The sequence below is a fragment of the Somniosus microcephalus genome, chromosome 12 (assembly GCF_052327205.1).
Source record: "Somniosus microcephalus isolate GS21.2 chromosome 12, FLI_Smic_1.0, whole genome shotgun sequence".
NCBI lineage: Eukaryota > Metazoa > Chordata > Chondrichthyes > Squaliformes > Somniosidae > Somniosus > Somniosus microcephalus.
The window spans coordinates 106,954,480-106,974,470 of NC_140998.1; the positions used below are offsets into that span (position 1 = coordinate 106,954,480).

General features: G+C 47.3%; 1 protein-coding gene across 9 annotated transcripts in view; it reads right to left on the reverse strand.

The window, feature by feature from the left end:
- Window positions 1-19,991, reverse strand: part of akap6 (A kinase (PRKA) anchor protein 6) — a 508,272-nt gene that overhangs the window by 283,551 nt on the left and 204,730 nt on the right. For all 9 annotated transcript variants that reach the window (XM_086003387.1, XM_086003384.1, XM_086003390.1 and 6 more), the window contains one exon: window positions 17,454-19,481. In XM_086003387.1, the coding sequence (XP_085859513.1) occupies window positions 17,454-19,481 (2,028 nt within the window). The remainder of the gene's footprint in view (window positions 1-17,453; window positions 19,482-19,991) is intronic.

Here is a 19,991-nt window from a genome sequence, read left to right on the forward strand (position 1 = left end):
CCGAAAAAAAAAGGGTCAGCCAGCTGGATGCAATTTTCCCTCAAGTGGCCAATTAAGTTCCAACGTGTGGGCACCCTTGCTAATTGCCCATTTCCAGTCAGAAAGCCCTACAGTATGATGTCATCATTCGTGGTGCTTTTAAAGTGCCCAGCAAGCTTCTCAACCTCTGCAGGCTTCTCAACCAGTCTTGCAGAATGGCAGAGGAGCCTGCACCAGCTGCTGCCAGCGGCAGAGGCCGAGCTGCCGCCAAATTCGACGAGACGTCACTCCAGACATTGGTGGATGGGGTAAGGGCCCACAGGGAGGTCCTCTACCCTCGCTCAGGGAGGAAGAGGCCTCCCAAAGAGACCAGGGCTGCCTGGATGGAGGTGGCTGCAGAGGTCAACTCTCTGGGAGTCACCCGTCGGACCTGGATGCAGTGCAGGAAGCGCTTCCATGACCTTCACCGCACAGGGAAAGTAAGTACGAAGTTTCCATCACCCTCAACCTGATCCCCATTGCCTTTCCCCAACAGCACTCAGCTTCAGCAATCTCTTCCTCCACATCCCACTTCACAGTCACATCCATGCACCCTTACCCATTCCCTATCTCTCTATGCTCACATTCACATAACTATTCCACCATGCAGCCCTCACACTGCCTCTCACTCTGATGATTGGAACACAACTGACAACACACAGGGAGGGCCCTTGGTCTTGCAGCCTCACAACACCTTTGTCTCCTTCTAAGTATCTATGCTATGCAATCTCTTCACTCACTCTCACTCAAACTCCACTTATCTCCATCATTGCAGGAAAAGAGAGCTCACAATAGACGAGAGCGTGCGAGGACTGGAGGAGGACCACCCTCAATCGCCCACCTGAGCCCCTGGGAGGAAGCTGCAATCGAGATTGCTGGGGCTGACGTGCCTGTGGATGCTGGGGCAGGAGAGACAGGAGCAAGCCCGCAAGCTGGTGACAGTATAGTTCCCCATCTCTCTCATTGATATAGCATGAGTTGCTGATATGATTCTGAAGCCACATCATTTGGACTTATGAGCATCTGCCAAATCCAATGTGCAAGTAGCCTTGGCATCACACTCTTTCCTTTACTCCCCCACAGGACCATCCGGATCCCCTGTCGCCACTGCCGAGGAGGAAGAGGCTTTGCAGCCAGACTCCTCAGAGGAAGCTCCAGCCTCTGAGGGCGCAGCGTCAGCAGAAGTAAGTGCACCCAGCACCAGCGCAGACACTCACACCTCGGTGGGACCTTCGGGACATAGAGTAGTGTTGTCACCTGGTGTATCACAGCTCACAAGTGAGCATCAGCAGAGTGTGGAGACAGGGACAGCAGTGGAGAGTCCTCGTCGGAGGGCGCAGGCCTCTGGCAGCTCAGCTCAGCTGCATGTCAACCCTATGCCTCTGGGTCCATCCGCAAGAGAGGAGGTGATGGATCTCCATGAACAGATGCAGGAGTCTCTGGCAGGTTTTGTCTCCAGAGTCGCTGCGAGTGTGGAGCGAATGGAGGAGTCCATGGCGAGTGTTAGATCCGTGGTTCAGTGGATAAATAATCACACGGATGCTGTACATTAACAAATAACAGGTCTTTACTGGAGGAGGGTAATCTCTAGACTGGGGTACAGAGGCATGCGCACAGCTTATATACCGGTGTGGTCACTGCCGGTACGACAGTATACAGGAGCTGTAAAAAGTAGTTCTGACGTAAAGGCACATGCACTACAATTCCTCACCTTTTAGATTAATAATACCCCCTTAATATTCAAATAACAATTACATTTTTACATGTACATTAAATAACAAAAGTCCATTTATAGATTCAGTCTTTGGGGCGGCTTCCTGACCCTTTCGGGATAGCGCCTTTCCAGAGGTTCTTGTTCTTGGTGCAGAGGCGATTCTGACCCCTTTTCATCGGGTAGTTCATCGGGTTCCACTGCTACTGGGTGTGACGTAGATGCTACCGTTATATCGGGTTCATCCCCAGGTACTCGAGACATGGGGTTGACGCGTTCCTGTGACGCTAAGATCTGATCGACGTGGCGTCTTACAATGTTCTCCCCGACATCCACTGTGTACATTAATGGCCCCTGCCTTGTACATATCGTTCCGGGTTGCCACTTCTCTGTTCGATAGTCACGGGCCAAGACTGGTTGCCCTACATTGAAGCTCCTTGTCGGCTTCTCATTGATTTGCTGGAATTGTTTGTCCTCAACATTTCTTCGCACATTTGGTCTGAGCAAGTCCAGACAAGATCTCAACCTTCGGTTAAAGAACATCATGGCCGGGGTCTGGTTGGTAACTGCATGTGTCGTGTTTCGGTAGGCTAATAAGAAATTGTCCATCTTATGCTGCAGTGGAATTTCCTCGTCGCACATGGCCTTTATCGCCTTCTTAAAGGTTTGTACGAACCTCTCAGCCAATCCATTGGTGGCTGGATGATACGGGGCGGATGTGTAATGCCTTACGCCATTCCTTTTCATGAATTTTTGGAACTCGTCGGACACAAACTGTGGTCCATTATCAGAGCAGATCTGCTCTGGCAAACCGTTTCTGGCAAATATGGTCCGTAGGACTGCAATCGTTTTCTCTGTAGTGGTTGAAGACATCTTTATCACCTCAGGCCACTTTGAATGAGCATCCACTGCTATTAAGAACATTGAGTCCATGAATGGACCAGTGAAATCAATGTGCACCTGTTGCCATGGAGAGGAGGGCCACTCCCATGGGTGTAGAGGGGCATGTGGTGGTGCATTTTGGACTTTCTGGCATCCTAAGCAGCTCTTAGTTAGGTCTTCAATTTGTTGATCGATTCCCGGCCACCACACATAAGCCCTAGCAAGGCTTTTCATTTTCACTCCCCCAGATGACCTTCATGTAGCTCATTTAACACTCTCTCCCTTAACTTGGGTGGAATCACCACTCTGGATCCACACATCACTGTCCCCTGGCATACTGACAGCTGTTCTCTTCTGGATGAGAATGCTGGCAACAGTGAGTCGCCAATGCGTTGGCCATCCCCTCACCGTCAATTCATATACCCGTGACAGCGTCGGATCATTGCGGGTCTCCTTCTCTATATCCGCGTTTGTTACTGGCAATCGTTCAATTATCGACGAATAAAATATCTCGATAGGGTCCACTGCTGGTGCTTCCTCCACAGTAGGCAGTAGCAGGCGCGATAGCCCATCAGCGTTCCCATGCTGTTTCGTGCCTTTATATTCTATTTCATATTGATTCGCCCCTAGAAACAGGGACCATCTTTGTAACCGCTGTGCAGTCATTACTGGCACGCCCTTCTTAGGATTAAAGATGGAGACAAATGGTTGGTGGTCAGTCAGCAAGGTGAACTTCTGCCCCTGCAGATAGTGTTGAATTTTTTTACTCCCCATACTAGGCTGAGGGCCTCCCTGTCAATCTGGGCATAGTTGCGCTCGGCTGACGTTAGTGACCGAGACGCAAAGGCTACTGGCCTCTCCAACCCGTCTGGGAATTTGTGCGAGAGCACCGCTCCAATGCCGTAGGGTGATGCATCACATGCCAAACGAATTGGTAGTGCTGGGTTGAAATGGGCCAACACCTCTTGATGTGATCAATTCTTTACACTTCTGGAAAGCTCGTCCACGTTCGTCATCCCACTTCCATGGTACCCCTGTTTGCAGTAGGGTGTTCAGCGGGTGTAATACCGTAGACAAATTTGGTAAGAACTTGTGGTAATAGTTTACCAGCCCGAGGAACGACCTCAGTTGTGACACATTTTCCGGTGCTGGAGCCTTGACTACCGCCTCAATCTTGTCAGGGGACTTATGTAACCCCTCTTCATCGATGACGTGGCCGCAATACGAGATCTGATTCTGGAAAAACTCGCACTTGTGGCGATTAGCTCGTAGCCCATACTCCTTTAATCTGGTGAGCACCTTCTCCAAGTTAGCGAGGTGATCACCGTCATTTTCGCCCGTGACCAAGATGTCGTCCAAATAACACTGGGTCCCTGGAATCCCTTGCAGGACCTGATCCATCGCCCTTTGCCAGATAGCCGGAGCCGAGGCTACTCCAACACCAGCCGGTTGTATTGATAGAGACCTTTATGAGTGTTGATCATAAGGTAATGTTTCGAAGCTTCTTCTACCTCCATTTGCAAGTACGCCTGGGCTAGATCAATTTTGGTGAAGCATTTACCACCAGATAGTGAGGCGAAAATATCCTCAATTCGTGGAAGTGGATATTGCACCGTGTGAAGGACTGGGTTCACTGTCACCTTAAAATCCCCACAGATGCGGACCTTCTTTGGTTCCCCAGGCGTATTACTCAACGACCTCTTCATTACAGGAACGATGGGTGTAGCCCACTCGCTCCAGTCCACTTTGGACAGTACTCCTGAACGTTCCTACCCTTCCAGCTCTGCTTCAACAGCTGGTCTGATCGCATAAGGCACTGGTCTGGCCTTCAGAAACTTTGGGCTTGCATTTTCCTCTATTTTAATTGTTGCTGTTATTCCTTTTAGTGTTCCTAGTCCCTCCTGGAACACTTCTTTTGCGTCAGTTAGCATTTTTGACAGTCGCCCATGTGGTGCATGTAACCTGTTCCACCTTAAGAGAACTACCTTAAGAGATGTACTACTTTCTCTTGGCTGCTGTATACTGTAATACTGTAATACCGGTGGTGACCACACCGGTATATAAGTGTTGTGCAAGGATTTGCTGGGCAGTTCAGCCCTGACCTTCGAATAGTAAAGACCTGTTAAAAGTTATTCTTGTTGTCTGTGTCCAGTGATTGATCCTAAACCTAACTGGGACATACAGACTCAACAGTGGCGACGAGTCCGATCTTACCCTGCGGCAAATTTACATCCAAGGCAGCTTCGTCCTCAAAACGGGCGTCGAGAAGAGGCATCCGCCCTCATCATCCTGCTGAGCACCATCGCACGGGAGGCATCGAGAACCCGGGTTAAAAAGAAAAAGAATTCTGACCACGAAGCCCTCCATCAGCGACAGGCAGTGTTCATCCCTTCTACTATGGTGGTGGGTAAGCCGATCAGCGACACGAGCAGAAAGTCGGCCGCGTTGACTGTGGAGTAGGGGAGGGAAAACGGAGGAATAAGGGTGGAGAGCTCGACCACGGCCGGTAGAAAGGGCCGGGCTGCAATTGAGGCCGAGAGGCGCAGCGACTGGGGCAGCTTAAGGCTCGAGAGCCGCGGAGAACTCAAACGCAGCCGGTGTACAGGACCGGGCTGCGAGCGGGGCTGCGAGGCAAAGCAGCGCCGGGGAGTAGAGAAGCTTAAGGCACGAGAGCCGCGGAGAATTCAAACGCAGCCGGTGTAAAGGACCGGGCTGCAAGCGGGGCTGCAAGGCAAAGCAGCGTCGGGGAGTGAGAACCGCTGGGGAGGCGAGAACGGCAGCAGCAAGGCAATCGCCATTGCAGCCAGCGGGGGAAGAAGGCAAACGCGGGAATCCACCATTGTAGTCGGCGGGGAAGAAGACGAGCGCGGGAAAGACCGCCAAGCGCAGGAAGCCGCCATTTTAGTAGGCGGGGGAAGAAGACAAGCGCGGGAAGCCGCCATTTTAAAAAACTTTAAAAATTTTAAAAACTTGCAAGGATGCCTAAACATGGGAGCATTAATACCTTTGATAGTGATGTCGAAGATTGGACCACGTATGTAGAACGCCTGGAAGTTTATTGTAAAGCAAATAAGGTACCAGATGATGAGAAAGCATTAACCTTATTAAGCTCAATGGGGGCGAAGACATACGGGCTGTTGAAGCACCTTCTATCACCAAATAAATCGGCGGATCAGACCTTCGCGAATATTGTTACTGTCCTGAAAAATCATTTAAACCCCACGCCGCTGATGATAGCGGAACGATTTAAATTTTACAGAAGAACGCAGTTGAAAGACGATAGCAACGCTGAATTTTTAATTGAACTACGTAAGCTATCGAAGTACTGTCAGTTTGGGACAGGGCTAGCAGATGCGCTGAGATAAATTTGTGTGTGGATTGTTAAAAGAAGGAACACAAAAGCGACTGCTGAAGAGAATGATCTTACACTTGATAAAGCTGTCACTATTGCAGCATCGCAAGAAGCCGCAGCAAGAGGCACTGCGGAAATGCAGCTACGGTCACCGGAACTTTGTACCAATCAAATGGTCTTGAGTACAGTAAAATGTTATCATTGTGGAAAGACAACACACGATCAGAACCAGTGCTGGTTCAAAAATCAGGAATGCAGAAAATGTGGCAGGCTTGGTCACATAGCTAAAGTATGCCGGTCAGGAAAGAAGACCAGCAACAAAAAGCCACCGCAGGAAAAGTACAAAAAGGTACACAAGGTGACAGAGAACAGTTTGAACGAACAGAAGTCAGATTCAGACGCCAGCAGTAATGAACTGGGTAGTCTAAGAGTGCACAATGTTGGGAAGGAAGCAGACCTCCAAACAATTTGGGTCACACTTCAGATAGTAGGAGTCCAAGTGAAGATGGAATTGGACACTGGATCGGCATTGACGGTCATGAATAAGAAAGATTACAAAAGGTTATTCCCACATATTCCCCTACGGGATACGGAGATTGTATTGAAAACATACACGGGGCAAAGAGTATACCCCATCGGGAAGATAGAGGTAAAGGTGGTCCACAAGGGCAAAGAAAGCCGAGGAATGGACTTATGTGCTACCTGAGGGAGGTCCACCACTACTGGGACGGGAGTGGATTAGGAAAATAAATATGGACTGGCATTCCTTAAAAGCACTAACGGTAGATTTCGGTACAAAAGATGTCAAACCTAAACGATTGTCCAGAATATTGGACGATGCTAAAGAGGTGTTCCAACAAGGACTGGGAACACAAGGTTGAAGAACATGCAAACCCGAAATTTTTCAAAGCCAGACCGGTACCTTATGCAATACGACCTGCTGTGGAAGCTGAGCTGGAAGGGCTAGAACGTTCAGGAGTACTGTCTAAGGTAGACTGGAGTGAGTGGGCCACGCCCATTGTCCCAGTCATGAAGCGTTCATCGAGCAACAAGCCGGGGGAACCGGGGAAGGTTCGCATCTGTGGTGATTTCAAGATCACTGTTAATCCGGTGCTTCACATGGTGCAGTATCCGCTTCCACGGATTGAGGATATCTTCGCTTCGTTGTCTGGCGGGAAACACTTCACCAAGATAGACCTGGCGCAGGCGTACTTACAGATGGAAGTTGAGGAAGAGTCACGCCAGTATCTCACGATCAACACGCATAGAGGCTTGTACCGGTATAATAGACTGGTTTTTGGAGAGGCATCGGCTCCAGCAATTTGGCAGAGGGCCATGGAGCAGGTATTACAGGGAATTCCAGGTACACAATGTTACCTGGACGATATTCTGATTACAGGAGATGATGACGAGGAACACCTTGCAAACTTGGAACTGGTGCTCACCAGATTGAAAGAATATGGTCTTCGAGTTAATCGCCAGAAATGTGAATTCTTTCAGAAGCGGATCTCGTACTGTGGTCATGTCATTGACCAGGAGGGGCTTCATAAGTCTCCTGACAAGATCGAAGCTGTTGTGAAGGCTCCCGCTCCGGATAATGTATCCCAATTGAGGTCGTTTCTAGGGTTGATTAACTATTACCATAAGTTTCTGCCAAATTTATCCACGGTGCTGCACCCGCTGAACGCTCTTTTGCAGAAGGGAGTACCATGGAAGTGGAACGAGGACTGTACGAGGGCCTTTCGCGAAAGCAAGGCATTGATCACCTCAGAGGAAGTGTTGGCTCACTTCAACCCAACGCTGCCTATTCGTTTGGCTTGTGATGCTTCTCCATATGGTATTGGGGCAGTACTCTCACACAAGTTGCCAAATGGCCAGGAGAGGCCAGTTGCGTTCGCATCCAGATCATTGACCTCCGCTGAGCGCAACTATGCTCAGATAGATAGGGAGGCTCTCAGCCTTGTGTGGGGAGTAAAGAAGTTTAATCATTACCTGCAGGGCCAAAAGTTTACGCTTCTGACAGACCACCAGCCGTTGGTATCCATTTTTAACCCTAAGAAGGGTGTTTCGGTGATGACAGCACAGAGACTCCAGAGATGGTCCCTTTTCCTAGGGGCACATCAATATCAGATAGAATTCAAAGGTACAAAGCAGCATGGTAATGCTGATGGGCTGTTGCACCTGCCACTACCTACTGAGGAGGAGGCACCGATGGTTGACCCTGTTGAGTTATTCCACTCGACCATCATCGAATGTTTACCAGTCACCAATGCAAGTATTGAAAGAGAAACCAGGAACGACCCAACACTGTCCAGGGTCTACGAAGTGACAGTGAAGGGATGGCCAGCACATGGTGATCCACTGTTACCGGCATTCTCAGCAAGACGAGTACAGCTGTCCGTCTGTCAAGGAACATTGATGTATGGAACAAGGGTGATTATTCCTCCTAAGTTAAGAGAGAGAGTTCTAAAGGAACTGCATGAAGGTCATCTGGGGGGAGTCAAGATGAAAAGCCTTGCTAGGGCTTATGTGTGGTGGCCGGGTATCGACCAACAGATAGAGAAGCTGACGAAAAGCTGCTCAGGGTGCCAAAAAGTGCAAAATGCACCTCCGATTGCACCGCTGCATCCATGGGAATGGCCTTCAACCCCATGGCAACGTGTACATATTGACTTTGCTGGTCCTTTCATGGACTCCATGTTTTTAATTGCGGTGGACGCACATTCTAAATGGCCAGAAGTGATTAAGATGACTACCACTACCTCGGAAAAGATGATCGCGGTGTTAAGAACGATATTTGCGAGAAATGGATTGCCAGAACAAATATGTTCAGACAACGGACCGCAGTTCGTGTCAGAAGAATTCCAGGGATTCATGAAGAAGAATGGGGTGAAACATTATACCTCTGCCCCATATCATCCGGCTACAAACGGGTTGGCCGAGAGATTTGTACAAACGTTTAAAAAAGCAATAAAGGCCATGAGCGAAGATCAGATTCCACTACAACACAAGGTGGACAAATTCCTACTGGCGTATCGAAACGCCACTCATGCAGTGACAAACCAAAGTCCTGCCATGATGTTCTACAACAGGAGGTTGCGGTCCAGGTTGGACTTGTTAAAACCAAATGTGCGGAGGGAAGTTGAAAACAAACAGTTCCAGCATATAAATAACAAGACCACTCGGAGTTTCAAAATAGGACAACCAGTGTTAGCCCGGGACTATAAAAACGAGAAATGGCAATCTGGAACAATTCGGGCCAGACAAGGACCCCTGATGTACACGGTAGATATTGGTGAAAATGTAATACGGCGTCATGCTGACCAACTGGTAGAATCGAGAACAAGGGTCGAACCCATGGTTACGGCAGAGACAACCGTGAAAGAAGTTAGTGAACCTGAAGCATCTACCTCAGAAGTGAATGTACCTGATGATGATGTCCAATCCATAAGAGACCAACTAGATGAGTCACCCCAGCAACGAGAATCAGAGACCCCTGAAAGGCGTTATCCAACTCGAATCAGGAGGCCTCCTCAGAGACTGAATCTTTGAACTGTTTTGCATGAAGTTGTATATATATATGTTATTATGTTATGTTAAATGGGGATATAACTGTTAAGCTAAAAAGGGAGGATTGTGGTGTATGTAACCTGTTCCACCTTAAGAGAACTACCTTAAGAGATGTACTACTTTCTCTTGGCTGCTGTATACTGTAATACTGTAATACCAGTGGTGACCACACCGGTATATAAGTGTTGTGCAAGGATTTGCTGGGCAGTTCAGCCCTGACCTTCGAATAGTAAAGACCTGTTAAAAGTTATTCTTGTTGTCTGTGTCCAGTGATTGATCCTAAACCTAACTGGGACATACAGACTCAACAGTCCAGGTGTGATGTCGTCATCCTTTTTGGCCTCAACCTTCAGTGCCTGTATGGAATGCCAATCTAATTGTATCTTCCGGATCCATTCACGTCCTAGCAGTGGTGGTCCTCCATTTGGCAATACATTTATATCCATTTTAGGTATTTCCTGGCCTTTATATGTCACTTTCACCCTTATTTTTCCTTTGGGGTAGACTTTTTGCCCCGTATACGTCTTCAAGACAATCTCTGTAGCTTTCAAGGGTATGTGTGAAAATAGCCGCTTGTAGTCTCTTTGATTTATGACTGTTAGCGCTGACCCTGTGTCCAATTCCATTTCCACTTGGACTCTGTCTATCTTGAGTGTAACCCAGATAGTCTGGTGATCCTCCGTTTCGGTTACATTATGTAGTTTCAGACAACCCAGCTCCTTGCTTCCGGAGTCTATGTCACTTTTCTGTTCATCTGAATCACTGTCCATCACCTGGTGTACCTTTTTGTACTTCTCCTGTGGAGATTTCTTACTGTTGGTTTTCTTCCCAGACCTGCAAACTCTTGCTATGTGTCCTGCTTTCCCACACTGTCTGCACACTTGGTCCTTGAACCAACAATCTTTCTGGTCATGTGTTGTTCTGCCGCAGCGATAGCACTTCCCTGTTCCATAGGTCATTTCGTTGGTGCCATATTCTTGCGGTCTCCGTTGTATCTCTGCAGCGCCCCTTGCGGCTGCTTCGTGTGATACTGCCATACTGAAAGCTTTGTCCAGCGTAAGGTCCTTTTCTGATAGAAGCCGTTTCTGGGTTCCTTCACTTTGTAGCCCACACACAAACTTGTCCCTTAACGTGTCTGCTAGTCCCGCTCCAAACTGGCAGTATTTCGATAGCTTGCACAGTTCCGTTAGGTACTCGGCATTGCTTTCGTCTTTGTGTTGGTTCCTTTTATGGAACTTAAATCGTTCTGCTATCAGCAGCGGTGTGGGGTTTAAGTGGTCCTGTAGGATTTCTACTATGCTTTCAAAATTCTTGTTTACCGGCTTCTCTGGGGTTATTAGATTTTGCAGTAACCCATAAGTTTTTGCACCCATGGAATTTAACAGAACCAGTGCTTTATTAGCATCTGGCACTTCATTCGCCCTGCAGTACACCTCAATATGTTCCACATATGTCGCCCAATCTTCGACTTCATTGTCGAATGTAGAGATACTGCCACTCTTCGGCATCCTTGGTTGTGCGTTAACTATCACCAATGGTGCCTCCCGCGCTTCCCCTTCTTCTCCGCTGGCACAAAATGACATCTCCTGCGCTTTCCTTCCTTCCTGCGCTCGCCCTTCTTCTCCACTGCGGCTTCTCAAAATGGCGTCTCCCGCGCTCTTCCTTCTTCTCCGCGGCTCAATGGCGCCTCCCGCGCTCTCCCTGCTTCTCCGCGGCTCAATGGCGTCTCCCCTTGCTTTGCCCCGCGGACCCTGATCAGCCCCTGATCCCTGGCTGTGCTCTGCGCGTTCTTCTCTTGACATTTGTCGACGCCGCTCAGTCTAGAGCCCGGCTGTTTCTTACCCTCTCTCTCTCCGGTTTGCAGTATTTTTCCTCGACGCCGCTCGGTGTTCAACCCCCGGCTGCGCCCTGCGCTCTTCACCCTCTTTCTTACCCCGTCGACGCTGCTCGGCTCTCTCTCTGCCGTCGGTCGGCTCCAGCCGCCGCTGCTCGGGAAGGGTCTGCTCTGGACCTGTCGTCGGTCTCTTACTGCTCGTTGTGGCTGGGGAACCAAGCCCGGCTCTCCACAGCCTCCCCAGCGAAGTTGGATCTCTGCCTGACTGCTGGGCGGTTGCTCGTGGTCGACGCCCGTGTTCCTGGCCTCGACTATTTTTTTTTTTAATGTTGCAGGTAGATTCGAATCGACACTCGTCGCCACTGTTAGATCCGTGGTTCAGTGGATAAATAATCACACGGACGCTGTACATTAACAAATAACAGGTCTTTACTGGAGGAGGGTAATCTCTAGACTGCGGTACAGAGGCATGCGCACAGCTTATATACCGGTGTGGTCACTGCCGGTACTACAGTATACAGGAGCTGTAAAAAGTAGTTCTGACTTAAAGGCACATACACTACAGCGAGCATGAGCAGAGCCTTATTGGAGTCATTGGCGCATGAAAGCATCACCACGGAAAGGTTGGCAACCTCCGTGGTAAGGCTGGCTACTGCCGAGGAGAGGAGGGCTGCGGCCGAGGAGAGGAGGGCTGCGGCCATGGAGGAGCTTAGTCGCTAGGGTATCGAAAACATTGTGAGTGCTCTGAATAGAATGGCATCTCTTGAGGAGCAATGTCCATCTATTGAGCACCGAAACCAGACCTTCATGGAAGTCCCGCTGAGCAGGACTTCCAGTGCTGAGATGGGTCCCCATGGCCCTCCTGATGTGCAGCAAGGTGCTCTCCAGCCACTTGCAGGCACTGAGGGGGAGCTGACCCATGAGAGGGAGGTTGTTGGCACACCTCAAGGAAGTGGGGGCTCCTCTCCACACGCTCACACTTCCATGCCACTTCAGAGCCCTCGGTCAGAGGCCCGCCAGAGTCCACACCCCAGTGAGATAGGAGTCTCAAGCCCTGCACAGCCACAGGAGCAGCAGACTGCTGGCGAGCCCTCACAGGCTCGCCACCCCAGAGGACGCCTGCCAAAGGTGTCGAGACAGGCGCAGCAGGAAAGTGAGCAAGGGGCCTCCACATCTGCTGAAGCCACAGGGGTACCACTACATAGGAGCATGCGTAAGAGAAAAATAAAGCACCATTAATCACAAGGGTAGTCACTTGGGTGAAAAGTCTTGTAAATAGTTTTAATGCTATCATTTTCCTGTACATAAAAAATCTGGTGGCAACTGCTGCAGTTATGGCGTCTGTCATTTGGCGAATGGAGATATCACATAGAGGCCTTAGGATAACTTGCAGATGTCAGCAAGCTGGTCAAATAGGTAGGAATGTGCAGGCATGGGCCACTGTCCATGGTCAGTAAGAAGCAGTGAGGCTGCAGTGTTTGATGTACCAGGCTACGCAAATCTGCCCAGGATGAGTGCGTTCCTTGCATTCCACCCAGCAATGTTCTCGCGCACTGGTGCCGCTGGTTGGCGGGCCTCTGCAGGATGCTCGTTTCCGTCCTCCTCCTCCTCCTCCTCCTCCTCAGCATCATCCTCATCCGAGGCGGCTCTGTGAGGAGCCTCTTGGTCCTGCGGAATCGGCAAGCCACGACGCTGTGCCATGTTGTGAAGCACACAGCACACCATGACAATTTTGGAGACACTGGCTGATGAGTACTGTAGGGCTCCACCTGATCTATCGAGGCATCTGAAGCGCATCTTCAGCAATCCGATGGTTTGCTCGATAATGCATCTGGTGGTAATGTGGCTGGAGTTGTAGCGCTCCTCAGCTTTGCTGGCTGGTCTCCTCAACGGCGTCATTAGCCAAGAGCGCAGAGGATATCCCTTGTCTCCAAGTAGCCATCCTTGAAGTTCATTTGGCGGACTGAATAGCGGAGGCACAGTAGACTGGCGCAGTATGAAGGAGTCATGGCAGCTGCCAGGGTACCTGGCACAAACATGCAAAATCACCCTCTTGTGGTCACACACCAGCTGAACGTTAAGGGAGTGGAAGCCCTTGCGGTTGACAAAAACTCCTGGATTGCGGTGGGGTGCCCTAAGGGCCACATGTGTGCAGTCAATGACGCCCTGCACCCTTGGAAAGTCTGCCAGCTGAGCTAATCCAAGCGCTCACGCCCTCACACTTGCGCGATCCCTGGTGAAATGGATGTGATAGGGCAAAGAGGGCATCGGTTACCTGTTTGATGCAAGTGTGTGCGGCCGCCTGGGAGATGCCGCTGATGTCTGCTGCTGATCCCTGGAAGGAGCCTGAGGCATAAAAGTTGAGTGCGGTGGTGACTTTGATGGCCACTGATAAGGAGTGTGGACCTGGTGCTCTGGGCTCCAGGTCTTGCTGCAGCATTGCGCAGATGTCAGTCACAACCTCTCGCGAAAGTCGGAGCCGCCTCTGGCACTGCTGCTCAGTCATGTTGAGGTAGCTGACCCTGTGTCTGTAGACCCTGTTTGGGGGGTATCTCCTGCGCTGACGGCCTTCCATGCGGTGGCCCCTTCTGGCCTGTGCTGCCTCAGGTGGCTGAGCCGCAGCCTGTCGCTCCTGCTGGTGCTGCTGTTGTTGCTGGTGATGCTGTTGCTGGAGTTGCTCCAGTCTCCTCTGCTGTTGGAGATCCTCTAATGCCAGGAAGGGAAGGAACAAAAGGCTTCCCATGCTTCTGGCAGATGCCTCTGTTGAGGAGGCGCTGAGTTAGGGTGGTGAGAGGGGCTTCCCAGGAGCTCTCACTGGAGAAGTGTGTGAGGCTCCAACCTTCCACAGCTGTGCCTAAGCCTTCAACAAGTTGCCCCAAGCCTTCAGCAACAAAGTCCTGCAGCCTGCAAATGCTGTCTGATTAAATCTCTTCAGTCCTGATTGACCTGCAGCTGAAAGCAAGCAAGCCAACTTTGTTCACGCCAGGTTTCATCAGCGGTATTCCCACCAGGCGTGTTTCACGTGGGGAAAGGCTGAAAATTGCAAGGGACCCTGAAAATAGGATTAAACATGCCAATAATTGATCACTGGGCTCCCGCCGACCATTCCCGCCTGCTGCGGGCGGGACTGATTCGGGTCGCGCTGAAACACGGGGGCGAAAGTCGGGCGGGGTGGGGAATCGGGCGGGGAGGTCACGCCCCCTATTTCTGCGATTTTTCAGCCCCCACCCGCCTGAAAACCCGCCCGACGGCTGGGGAAAAATCGGGGCCATAGTCCTACACTGTATCCAAAAGAAAATGGATGCATCCACCCACGCTGTATTCCATTGGATTTTAATATAGGACTGGAATCAAAGCAAAATTAAATCTAAATTGTAACTACGAGGGAGAAGGAATTAAGTCTCATTTTAAAATGTTTGAATGACGGAATGCAGTTCTTTCGTTGTCACGTATTTCCAGTACAATTTTGGACAGTTAACAGGGAACTCAGAAGTAAAGGAGGGCTTTATGATTGGAGCTCTAATATTCAGTGCCATGGGATGCAAGAAGACCTGTTCACTCTCAACTCCCTCCTGAGCCAAACTAAGCAGAGAAGCACAATCTAGAGGGTGCAGCATTTTCTTGCAGAGGTTTGAGGATATTGCCAGGAGATATCCTGCCTGAGTGGTACAACATGCCCCTTTGCAATTGGTTTTATGGGCATTGGGAAAGGTCTGGGAACAGGTCACACACCTGTCCATCCTTTTCCTCTTTGCAGCAGAGATGCACGTCCTGTCCTGATGGGCTTGAAAAGATATGGGGATAATTTATATTGAAAGATTTATATACTAAAAATCAGAAATAAAGAAATTTTATTTAGAGGAAACTTTAAGTGATTTCTAATTCTAAGAATTGGAAGGAATAATACTTTTTCTCTATAGGGTCACTGTTCCTCACATTTATCATCCAACCATTAAACTGTGTCTAAAATATACATTGTACTGAAACACAGAAGCATAATGATTGCTTATTATATCAATATGAAGCAGCCTCTGATAAGATGATTTACTCTTGAAAATATTCTACTTAAATTATTCATGTAAAGAGTTCATTTCATGAATTCATATAAAATAATCATAAAACTCTACAGTCAAATATTTCAGAGCAAATCAACTGAATAATGTCAATTCTCAGAAAATATTTATGACTGTCAACAAAATATTTTCTATTAGGGATAAAATACGTTCCTCTTTATTCTTTTAAGTTTAATGTTATTGATCAGTTTAATGTTAATCTTTGGACAACATAATCACACAAGATAGGTTTGGATGAAGAAGGTCCATTAGCCTATTTGATGTCCTCCTTCCAGAATGCCAACCTTAATGTCTTCCCATTGCAGCATGCAGCTGTCTCTTAATATAAATGCATGTCTTTCTTTTAAATAAACCCAGTGTCTCGGTCTCAACCTCCCTTTCTGGCCACCTGTTACAGTTGTTTATCAGCTTCTGGATGAAACATGTCCTGATATCTAGCCTGAATTTGTTCCTCACAACCCTGGTATGTTACTTCAATCTATTTTTCAGTCATTCATCACCTCAGTATTCGGGCAGCGGAGCACGATGACATTGGGTTTCATAACACTTGTCTAATAAATATTGACCTGTAAGAAATAGGAGCTTCTGTAATCGGTGTATTTGCCTTCCGAGGCCACACGATGGAGCTGAATAAGCCTCTAACCTCGCACAAGTAGTTTCTGCAGTGCAGCACTGGAATACGCATATTCCAGCAAGCTGCAGTAAATGTTTTAGTCAGCAGACTTTACACTAGCTCACCTCAAGAGGGCAGAATTTCCATACGAATAAAAAATGCACCAAATGTTTTCTTTGCTCAACAGATGCATACTCAGGAGGCTATAAATCTGTTTTATAATATTCATTTATATATAATTTTAAATATTTTAGAAAACCTTCATCATACAAACCTGGAATTAATAATTTAATATATTGCTTCCATTACATGATAATAATTGCCTTTATCAAACTGCAGCCCGATGCAACCAGGTCAGAAAATACTTGTGGCACAGCAAGGTGCACCTTAATGATCTGCAGTGGGATATGTGGCCTCAGCTGTGAAAACTGCCTGCTTTTCCATCTGTTTCAACACAATTCTTCTATTTTATCATGACGTTGTCTATCATTCCATCCAAAATTGATCATGAAAGGATTATGTGGGCATGAAGACTTGACTGGAGAGAGAGTGTGGGGACAGCAGTTGCATACGGTTACATATTTACCTAAAGTATGCCATTCAGCAACATTGTATGAAGGTGAGGGAGGATTCAACCAAGAGACAAAACCAAAATAATTGGGAGTTTTGGGGCCACTCCCAAAAACTTCTGTGACTGTGGAGGACCTTGGACACAATCCAAGGCGTATCCAGGACTATGAGGTGTAGAGAATTGTGAAGGTCTAGACTCAAAAAGAGCAAGTACTTTGACCTTTATTTTCACAACTGTCAATACACTCATTCACTGTAGAGTGCTACAGCCTAATTTAGAAGATTAAAGCCAGATCCTCTTGAAAAATGGCATCCATACAAACTTGTAATAAATACGAATCAAATACAAAGCAGGAGTCTAAGTCCTATATGAAATGAGTTTGGGCAGTTGCAACTCTCCATACATAAAACTGCCCATAATTTAGCACAAGACTGGCCATTTCACTCAGAGAGGTCATAAAATGGCTGGCGTGGAAAGTAGAAAACTTCAAGTTGGTAAAATAGGAGTATGCTTCTGAAGATCGGGTAAAGTTACATTGTTGGACAAAGTATCTTCGAAATTTAAGCACCAACGGAGCCATTTCAGTTGTCCCATTTTCCTTCTCTTATTCCGGTAGAAGAAGTAGAAGGAGCTTTACCCTCTGTGACTTGGAAGGGCTTGACACTGATAAATGGCCCAAAATAAAAACATTTCATTCGCCAGTATCAATATTTAATACATTAATGAGCACACAAAAGTTCACTAGAATTAAAGAAAATAAGTCTTTAAAATCAGAAAGGTAATTTAAGTGTCCAAACAATTACAGAATAAGGATAAATTACTGACTTACCTCAATTTTTTCCCACACATCGCTGTTATTCTGTTTCTGCTGAATATCTTCCTGTAGCTGTTGAACCAGAGTTGGTTTAGGAGGAGCACTATCCATGGCATTCTTTGGCATCTGGGTTAACCAATGGTGTGGGAATTGGGGTAGAGTATAGTGGTTAGCAGCTGTTTCTGCTATTGACAACTCATCATCTGACAGGATGTCGCTGAGTGGACCTGATTCAATGCTGTCATCCAAGGAGGGAGCTATATCACTTGAGGAAGTGGGAGAAATAGTTCCAGTTTCAGGGAGCCATTTTCTGCTCTTCCTTCCATTGGGAATTGCTGGGTTTACCTCAGTCACAGAATTTGCTTCCGACAGCTCCCAGTCATCAATGTTCTGAAGTGCTTCAGCTGTAGGTGTTTGTGACAACAGCTTTGTCAAATTCTCTAGCTTTAAAGCCAACACTTCAGTTTCCTTCAGGTGAGATGGAAGAGCCAGATACTCATTCGATCCAAACCAAATGTCACCTTTGTCATTTTCAGTGGTTTGACTTCGGCTTGAACTTATCTCTGTCCGCGGTTGCTGTTGTAGCACAGATACAGTGGGGATAAAACTAGGAGAATCTGCCATGGCCACACGATGTGGAGTATGTGAAGGCAACTGTGCAGGTACTGCTTCAGATGAACTTTGTCTGACAGGTGACTTCTTTTTATATTCACTACCAGACTCCAGATTTTGACACCCCGAGGACATAATAGTTGGTTCACTACTGTCCTTGCACTGATCAGTCAACATGTGTGAATTAAATGACTCAGAACTATTATTATTATTCTCACCACTTGGAGTTTTAGTATGTGGAGGATAACATGGATGGCAACTCTTTCTTGTAAATGTAGTATCCGGTTGCTTCTGATATGGGGAGGACTGTCTGGATGATAAGGATATGTCATTCTGTGTTTTTTGCACAGGAGGACTGATATTTTGTACTAAAGGTTCTCTACAGTGCTGTGTGGGGCTTCTTGTAGACACATTGTTAGATTGCCTGTGATCATGAAGGTCACATGATTTGCTAATAGCTGAAGACTTTCTTTGATGTTGGCCACACATTTTATTTAGGCCTAAAGTTGTCTTTTGTAAATGACATTGAGAAGGAGAACTCAGGTATCCATTGTTTGTATTACCTGTTCTGTTTAATTCATCATATGAGTGACTGACAGCAGCATTTGGAGTGCTTGGGTAGGATGAAGGCAAGTCCAGCCAAAGTCTGGACCTGTCTGGATGATCAAAAAGAGACGGTGTACTTCTGCTCATTTCCGCTTTGTGCGAGAGAATCGAAGTTGAAATTCTGCAGCAGCTAACCTCCAGATCATCTTTAGAAATGTCATCTAAATACAAAGCTCTTTTGGGTAAGGAAGGTTGTGTTGGAGACTCCTCGTTATAATTGAAACAATCTTTTATTGGTCTTTTTGGTGTTGAGTTTTCACAGTGGTTACTATTTGCACTACAAGAATACATTTGAACAAGTCTCTTGGGCTCCAAGTCATCAATATTAGTCTCAGAAAATACCTTCTGTTTGGAGCTTTTACCAATTCCATTTTGGGTTCTTGCACACTCTGCAGGAGGAGTTTGAGACAGGGCTGGATGGTTTGTTGATGTAGGTGATGTTTTGGAGTTTGCTGTGCCTTTCTTATCCTGTACCGAAGTCTGTTGATCGGCGAGAGATAGCTGACTTTCATCACTTGTCTTAATTTCCTCCTGCCTGGAAGTGGAATGGTCATTTGCCACAGAAAGTAACCCCACACTGCGAACCAACTCGGGGAAGCCTCTTTCCAGATCAGCAGAGTTCCAATGCCCAAAAGGTTTTGGTTTAGTCCTGGTGGCTGAACTGGAGGCCATGGTGAGCTCTGAGTCACAGGGCACGTCTTCACTTGGACTGTAGTCAGACAGTTCAAAGGCAGTGATACCACAATCCAAAGAAAAATAGTCTTGAGAACATTTAATGGTCAGCTGACCTGCATCATCAACTTCAGTCAGTGAGTCCAGGCAAGTCTGCAAAAAGAAAAGAAAAAATAACCCTTTGTAAACTATATACACATTCTGAATTCTATTATAGTGTGTCTTCTCAATTAATATTTGTGATACGTACCATAAAATATCTGCTAAAGCAACACAGCACTAAATGCAGGACACATTTAAATGTGAAGTGAAGATACAGTGCCTTAAAAAACATCATGGACTTCCAGATAAAATATAAATTGGAATTTTACCAAGCTTAATTTTTGTAAAAGAAGGATGACATTTAGAGCCACTCAACCTCAAACCACAAAACAGTATCTGTATTGTGTAACAACTGCATCTTCAATTATACCACAGTCACAGACAAGGTAACACGTTGGAATTTGAGGAAGAAGATATTATTCAAAGTGTAAGATGTACTTTTATCACGTCAGTTTCTTTATTGCACATAACTGGTGGTTGAGAATATTACCATGACCACTGAGCAAATCACAGGTCACAATTTGTTACACAGTTTGATGATACTGACTATATTTGATAGTG